This window comes from Pteropus vampyrus, unplaced genomic scaffold (assembly GCF_000151845.1).
Source record: "Pteropus vampyrus isolate Shadow unplaced genomic scaffold, Pvam_2.0 Scaffold190, whole genome shotgun sequence".
Lineage (NCBI taxonomy): Eukaryota > Metazoa > Chordata > Mammalia > Chiroptera > Pteropodidae > Pteropus > Pteropus vampyrus.
In genome coordinates, this window is record NW_011888971.1 from 832,248 (window position 1) to 840,896 (window position 8,649).

At 49.0% G+C, this 8,649-nt stretch overlaps 1 protein-coding gene across 1 annotated transcript in view; it reads right to left on the reverse strand.

The window, feature by feature from the left end:
* Positions 1-780: 780 nt before the first annotated feature.
* SEMA5A (semaphorin 5A) overlaps positions 781-8,649 on the reverse strand; it is a 456,698-nt gene continuing 448,829 nt past the window's right edge. The window contains exons 22-23 of the mRNA XM_011371413.2: positions 4,133-4,344; positions 781-2,500 (exon numbers count right to left, since the gene is read on the reverse strand). Of these exons, the coding sequence (XP_011369715.2) occupies positions 2,381-2,500; positions 4,133-4,344 (332 nt within the window). The 3' untranslated portion in view covers positions 781-2,380. The remainder of the gene's footprint in view (positions 2,501-4,132; positions 4,345-8,649) is intronic.

Genomic DNA, 8,649 nt, shown 5'->3' on the forward strand with positions numbered 1-8,649 from the left:
AAAATTTGTTGTGGGCGGAGGGTGCTGTCCCCAGTCATTGCATAACTCTGATTAAAGACCAGCTTCAATGTCATTTAGAAAGCATTTCCCATTAAGTCCAGTGATGCATCTTTGAAATATTAGTATCCTCTTTCCTAGAGGAAATAGAAAGACCTTTTAAGCTTAGGAAACATTGCGGGGAGGGATTAAAAACAAACAACAACAACAACAAAAAAAAACAGCTAAAATGTACTACAGAGGGAGAACATTTTTTCTTACAGAAAAGCGATGAGATGGGTTGAAGCATCCAGTGAAAATCCAACCCAGGAAGGAGTAAGCGACCATCGGGCCTCTCCTGAACCTCCCGCATGTGGACTTTGCAGAGACGGAGCGATCCCACAGAACACACAGGGAACGAGGCAATGCGACCTCCGCTCCCCACTGCAAAGTCCCAGAACATTGTTCATCTGCAATCTGTCAGGTAGGTGTCCAGAGTCCACCCGCCATTAACACTTTAATTTTAATAGAGCCATTTCTGCAAATTTAGAGGTATGAGAATATTTTGAACTCACCCTTACCAAACATAGTATTTTCCCAACACTTTATAAAACTGTTTCTTTAAATTGGATAGGGTAAACACACACATATGCTAATAAGTCTGTGCTCCTCATTGCCCATACTATACATTTTCACAGATCTGAAGGTTCTTGACCAGTAAGAACATGTTTTAATGTCCACCCAGACCTTTATCACAGTGCCCAGAGGCATTAGATGGAATCTCTCAAACTTCTTCCTACTTTCAGTAATTATTCGACCAGCTACCATACGTTATGTGTCGGTTGTTGGTGAGTCATTTATCCTTTTTTTTTTTCTACTGGGGACTATTATGAATAGTATTTTAACACTCCAAAACGCCTATCAATGAGCAACGCTCAGAAACACAGGATCATTAAAAACCTTACTTGCAGATAGATCCCCTGATTTCTCAGGGCGATGCAAAGTCCATCTTGTAATGCAAAGTCCATCACCTCTCTGCAGGGAGAAGGGAGTGAGTGGATGACAAGGCAATACTAAGATCAAAACCAAAAGACACCAGAGCGAAACCTTCTCGTCCTCAGCTGACCCGGAGGCAGCTTGGTACTTGGGGAGCAGATGACCATGTCCAGGGACGTGGAGAGAGCGAGCAGAGAGCGAGCCTTACACATCATCAGTGCCCTTGGGAGGGGCTGACTGCCACACATTAGTTCAGTCAGGGAGATGGCAAATAAAAGATGACTTTCATTAAATGTCAGTTCTTCCAACATTTTCCATGACACATGGAAAATAAAAAAAAAAGAAAGTTGTTTCCAATTAGATTGCGGTACCATTAATACTTTCTTCACTGGCGTCATGAATGTTCAAGGTTTTTCTTTGCAGGGAGAGAGGTGTGGAGTTTATTCAAAAGCGAAACAGGTGGTTATTTTACAGGCTGGCTCTTCAGGATGTTGCTCTGGACCGGGCAGGTGGGCTTCCGGGCCAACCACGTGGCCAGGGGCTCCCCGGAACATCATGAAATTCAAAAGTCTGAATAAGGCTAGTTTCACAGCAACCTGCAGAACGCTCTTCCCTTCAGCATGTCCGTGCCTCTGCTCTTCCCGCCTTCCCGCCCGCCTACCCCAGTGGTGACACAGCAAGTGCATCGAGACCCAGGGTGGAGCGCCTCACACCCCAGGCCATCGCCTCTGCGGATGCGAATCGGGTGGGACCCTGGGCTTCCTCAGGCAGGACGCACTCCACGTCCAAGCACACGAGCTGCTTCCAAGAATTCCACAGGATTATCCAGACCGGCCAGATGGGAGACTCATGGCGAACCACTGTATGGCCACACTCCTAGTTTTTGTTTTATCAATACTATGGACCTAAGCACTCGTGTGTGCGTGCATGTGTGTGTGTGTGTGTGTGTGTGTGCGCACGTGCGCGCGCGTGCATGTGTGTCGGGGGCTCTCATATAAGGTGACGATTTTCTTGAATTAAAACATCGTGAAGATGTATGCTCAAGAGCAAGAAGAGGTTCCTATTCCTGAAGACTCGTTCCAATGTAGGTGGGACATTTATTAAAAAGCTCAAGAAAACAACTGACTTGTTAGAAAAATGGACTGAACAGACACACACACACACACAAACGCCACACCATGGCTCATCTGACAATGATCAAGTACTGTAGACCCGATTTTCACAATGTCATCATTAGATCTGTGTTGCTTTTAAGGACAGCTATTTTTGGCAGCAATGGGACACTCGTGGCTTGAAATGCACTTGAAATTATCCAAACTTCATCTCTGAAGTCTCGGAAACATGGGCAGTCACGTAGCACAGGCCTTGAGGAACTGGGAATTACAAGAAGCTAAAAATATAAGGGCTGTTAGTACTCATCATAATTATTGAGATCTGTAAAGTAGGCGTTAGAATAAGTCTTCCCAGTAAGATGTGGGTTGAAGTATTTGTTTCTTTCCTCTAGGATCAAGTTGTTTTTGTTAAATGCCTGTAAAAAATAAAAATAAAATCAGAGATTTACAAATACTCTGTAAGGGGGGTTTCAGAAAAAGCATACTGTGGAGATGGCGGTGCCACGTCTGAGCTCTGAGCTCTGTCTCGAGGCTCCACTGTTGGAAAATGTGCTCCCTCCGTCACCTGCTTCCTCACCTTCAATAATGTCTTGAAGTCGTGGACTCACAACCAGAATGAGGTTGGCAGTTTTGGGGGACCTTTCAGTCTCTTTTTGAGTTTTAGACAGGAAGCTTTAAGAGTTGGGAAATTTAAACCTAAACCTCGAGGAATCCTAAGACTCTGGTGATTTCAAATGAACGAACACTTCGAACGTTATCACGTCCGAGCAGATATTTAGAGGCTTCGTGATTACCGCGGACGGATTCATCGATAAGATGTCTTGATGGAACTTAAGTAAATGCATGGAATTTCAAATGACCTGGTTTCATTTCGTTTTCTGCACTTGTTAGAAAGTGACAGCAAGGGCTCTTCTGACACAGGTGTCCTTCCTTATGCACAATCATTAAAGCCAACCGTGCTTTCAAAGAGCTAAACTACCCCAAGTGGAGGGGAAGAATTGGACCAAAATAAAGACGAAGGACGGCAGGCAGAGGCCGAGTGCCCAGGACCAGTCTGGGCGAGGTATGAGAAGGAAGTTCCTGAAGGGATGATTAGCCACCAGGCAGTAGTCAGTGTCCCCAGGTCCTCTGCCTCATAGCAGCGAGATGTCTGATGTCTTAAGTGGCTACTGGATCTTAAGTGCGAACAGAAGACCAGCTGATAATCTGTACTCCGACCCATAATGCGAATGCCTCAAATTAAAACTACATTTTTTTTTTTTTTTTGGTCAGGCACTGTTCAAGGCATTTCATAATTTGCCTCAGTCGATTTTCATTATTTTCAATTTATTAAGGACAAAATGGAGGCTAAGTGAGTGGGAATAACGAGTAAGTTCACCCGGCTGGTAAGTGACTGGTGACCCCAGGTCTGCCAGGCGCTGATGCTCGCCACCCCTCCTTCCTGGGGATGAGGACACTGGTCATTTACTCTAATTTCTGGATCAAACAGTGGATTAATCACCCATGAGGAAAATTTAACAAAACACACCGGTCACACAGCACTTTCCCATCACCCAAAGTTAAGGAACTTTCATTGTGCTTATTTGTGCTTAAAAATTATTTGAACAGACTCTTTATAATAATGTAACATTCGCCATCTGCGGGAATCTGAAACGGACCTGATATCTGATTGCCCAACCCGGGTCCTCACCGCCACTGCCCAGTGCGTACTGGTCCTCGGCCTGGACCTCTTCTCTTGGACATGGCCTCCCATTGGATGCAGACGGCACAGTGGAGGCGGAGCTGGACACTGGCCGATCACCTAATATTTTTGAGCATTTTATTTGCTGTCGTTTCCACGTTCCATTTTTAATCTACATTCCCTCTACGAGATGCCATCTTTTCACAGGCAAAGCAAAACCAAACAGGTAGTTCCCCATGACGGGGGGCCCGTTACCTTGGCCCCACCCCGTCGCCTGCGCCCCACCACGACCCCGCTTTGCCGGCAGCCCCCGGGTCCACCCTCCTTCCTCGCACATCGGCTGCAGCGGTCGCTGCCCGTCCCTCACCTTGATGGCCTCCACCGAGTCATACTTGTCCAGTTTGTTGATGTGGTTGGTTATGCTGGTGTTGAGCGGGGCGGGCGCGACGGGGTGGATGACAGTGGCGTCGTGAGATTGCTGCTGGTACCGCTGGCAGTAGGTGTAGACGAGGAGCGTAAGAAGGCAGCCCAGGATGGAGCTGCTCAGCCCCACGGCGACCATGTGGAACATGTTGAACTCTGGGAAGAGAGCATCACAGGGCGCTGCAGCGGGAGGGGCCCGCGGCGCAGCAGCCTGGGCCTGTTCCACGTCCCGGCACCTCCCCTCGGCACGGTGCGGCCACCGAGATGCTTCTCCACCGGGGGCACAGCGGGTTTAACATCACCGTTCATGCATTACACTCAGTCCTTTGGAGGTCACCTCAATACCCTAGCAGCAGCGTTTTGTTTGTTTGTTCGTTTGTTTGTTTGTTTTTTTTAATTTAAAGGCTTATACGAGGATGCTCTTCCGTTTCGAGGGCGGCCTGCTCTGTGCTCTGTGTGGCTGCTGGGACACATTTTCGCCAGGCTCCTTCTCGAGCTGGGTGTCCCCGTGTGCAGCATGGTCGTGCCCTTCAGCAAAGCGGGTGCTTTCACTGCTTCCCATGCCATGCTGCGGGCCTGCTAACCAGACGGCCACCCCACGGCTTTACCACTTCATTCTGTTTACCAATGGGTTCCTTTTACCCACTGCTTATGTTTGTTTCGTTATATTTTTTGAATACGAATATGTACACATGGTATAACATTAGAAAGTACAAAAGGATAAATAAGAATGGAAGTCTTTTCTTTCCTAGAGGGAACTCCTGGACCAGTTCCTGATGTGTGTTTCTGTGTATGCGTGCGTGCGTGCGTGCGTGTGTGTGTGTGTGTGTGTGTGTAAACATTATCCCGGGTAACACTGTTTTCACTTACACCGCATTTTGGAGAGTCTATAAAGATAGTGGTTCACTCCAAAGAAAGAATCTATGTCAAAGAAATAAAATATGATCTTTTAACGGTCATAAAATGACCCTCTGTTTTATTTTTTTCTGTATGATAGCATCTTTGAATTATTTTCCTTGAGTTTATGAACACAAAACATTGAAAAAATGAGCAGACGTGGATTTACGTCTCTCATATAGGATTGGCTTGAGTGATACCAAGGTAACATAAGCAAGATCTGCATAATCTCTGAGAAAGAACAGCAAAAAAAAAAAAAAAGATATTCATGATGTGTCCCATTGATAAAACCTTTTATAATGAAAGTTTCCAGCCCTTCGGGGGATGATGACACCCCTTGGGCAGCGCCGATGACGCTGGGCTGAGAGAAAATTAGATGAAGCACAACATGACCCTGCCTCTGCCGCTCTGCTGGTTCCATGGGGCTAAGCAACTGCCTGTGGATTTTTGATCTTACGTGTCCCCCTGCACAGAACACATCCTAAGGACTTGGCTTTCCCCTAGAGCGTCCCCTCTGTCGGCCACCACGGGGCGCTGTGTCACTCATGCTCTACCCCGCACCCCAAGCTGTCCACACTGCCCCGAACAGCTACTGGAGACGCCTGCCGGGCCCCATCAGCTCCGGCGAGTCTGAAAAACTGCAGAGCGAAGCCCCCAGGGCCCTCAGGGAGAGAGACCTGCGGGTCCGCCCCCGCACCCGAGTCCTGGGGTGTCTGCACCTTAACCACCTGGGCTCCTCCCCAGGGGAGCTGCTTTCGCTTCACCTGGGGCCACGGCAGAGGCTGGGCGCCCCTCATCTGCCCCTAAACCCTGACTTCCCCTTCATGCTGCGTCCTGTGCTGCTCCCCGCCACCACGTTCCAGGGACCAGGGCCTTGAGGGGTGCGTCCTCGTCCCCGGGGGTGGGGGTGGGGGTGGGGACGGACGCCCCGCAGAGGCTGCCTCCTTCTAGGCTCGCCGCGAGCATGGCCAGTGGGCTCCACGCGCACGGAGCCTCCGAACGGACACGAAGCCCCCAACGCAGGCCCCCATCGCTAGAACATTCTATAGTTATCACCGCCCCGACATCTGCCTCTGTTTCTCAGTTCCTGAGATTTGGTCAACGGTTTAACAAAGAGAAAGGGCTTCATAAACCTTGGGCTTTTCCTGATTTTGTCTGCGGCCTCTAGGGCTGCACAGCTCCCAGTCCGGCTGGACACGGCCCGGGGCGTCCCAGCAGCGACCACTGCAGACCTACGCGACTCTGCAGCTCCGCGACGGGCAGGCCACAGCGGGCTTCACACCTGTCACCTCCTGAGATTTTAGGGTTCGGATTCCCTGGGGTCGGTGCCAGGTACGGATAAAGCCCTTTCTGCTGCGCCAATGACATCTTTTATCATGACATGTGGAAGACGTATGATATGACGCTCTCCACGTGCCACGAGTCTGTCATTAGTCATATGACTCATTCCCGCAGGTGCCCTGGGACGGCCGGGGCCACTGACGATGACATAGCCTTATAGTGAGTGTCTCATGCAACTAAATATAGCTCCCCGAGTTGAAAGATTTCAACAGACTCACATTTTTCTACATGGGGAAAAAATAACGCCTATTAACTCTCTTTGGGATTTGCTTAGCGTAGCTCTTTGCTTTGAATGTGCTCTTTTCGCTGTGATCTTGGTCAGGAGAACTGGAATAGTTGGCTCAATGGGCTGATTTTCTATGCAAGATTTGTTCGATTTTTTCCACGGACTTTGTCTCCCTGCATCCTTGTTAGGTAATTGTTTTTATCCATCAGCCTACAATCGGATCCATTTGACCTCTTGTTACCCAGCTAGCCGGGTGTGTCAGCTGCCTGAAGACCTAAAAAATCCGTTTTGAATGTTGTAGAGATATTGAAGCTTCTGTGATTTAATCGACAGCACCTCGAGGCTTGACTGCATGTGGCCGTTTGGCACCACGGGCTCAGACACACAGAAGCAGCACCTTAGGACGGGAGTGGGCTTCGTCCTGCGTCCTCCAGGGTGCCCTGTGTCCTCCAGGGTGCTCAAAGCCTTTGGAAGACCCATCCCCCCACCTAGAGAGGGCCAGCCGAGGAGAGTGGTTTTCAAACTTGTGGCAGGCATGGAGGGCCTGTCAGCTCTGCAGAGTCGTCAGCTGGTGGCCTCACCCAGGACAGGGTCACCCCTACAATGCTCTGAGGACAGATGTCCTTCGATCCCGGGTGTTGTCCACGAATGTCATCTGACCAGGGCTGCTGTGCGTCCAGCCCCCGGACACAACCTCCCGCCCCGTTTCCCATGGTGCTCTGGGCTTAAAACTCACACTGGGATCCCACAGCCTGGATCCAACCTGGTCCCACTGCCGAGTGCCTGCGTGAACTTCAGCCAGGGACCTCACCTCTCTGACCCTCGAAATTCCTATTTATATACCGCAGGTAAAAATCTATGGCTAATATCCCTTTTCTATAAATTCCCCAAAACACAATCTCTGAAAAGGGATTTTTCATCACTTTATCTGGCAGCAAAACGTGGCCTGACCTGACCCATCTGCAGCAGAAGTGACTGCAAGTGAGCAGCAGATGCGTCAGCACGTTCGCTCTACCACACTTCATGGCCACATCGTTAAAGAGACTGAGGACAGAGCGTGGCCCCCCGACCCTGCAGGGGAGTTATGCACTATACAGAACACGCCCCATCAAGAACTGAAAACTGCTGAATTCCAGGACCCTTCCCTGTCTTCAAGGGCATTGCATGAATTGTGGGCTTCGGCACCTACGTGAATGCTTTGTGAGGGTCATTTAAGACCGTGTCTGGCACGTAGCGACTGATCAAAAAGTACTGAGGGATTCTTGTGGCTTCGATAATTTTTATGCAACGTGACATATATTATTCATCTTGCAGCTGGATCCCAAGTAAGAGAATGCCAGTGTGTGAACCCGCTGAGCTGACCAGGTCAGGTAGCAGACACTGTCGCTCTTCTCAGGGGATGACTGTTGGTTCCAGAGGGGGCAGGGCTATTTGAGACCCCACTGTAAGCTCCATGCCCCTCACAAAACTGGCATGGAATGGGTGCTCAGCAAGGATCATTGAATGGATGGGTTATCAGGTGGCTGACTAAACAGAAAGAATGTAACAGTGAACACTTATTCAGTATAACTAATAATGTGGCTACATTCATAAAACGTGCCTGTAAGCTCCAGATTGCATCTGAACATAAGCAGAGACCAAAGCCTTGTTTTTTCTAACAAAACCTATGAAGACACACACGGCGACACTTTGTGTGGATTGTGGCACCGACTGCCAAAGGTGACAGAGTCTGGACTGGGGTCCACGGACAGTCAGCCCCACCCTCCCATCCAAATGGGACAGACACAGATAGCAAAGTCCAAATTTTTCACCGATTTGAGTCAGATAATGTTGATTTTTGTCACTCAGGGTGTCAGAGAGTTGGAAAAATTCCCCTAGAAATATCAGTGTCACCCTATTCCCCCTTATAATTGTGTAATTCCAGCAGTCTGCAGATTTGAGGCTGGCTGCCATGAATTTGTATTATAAACATAAACAAAATTCTTGAATACTGTTTT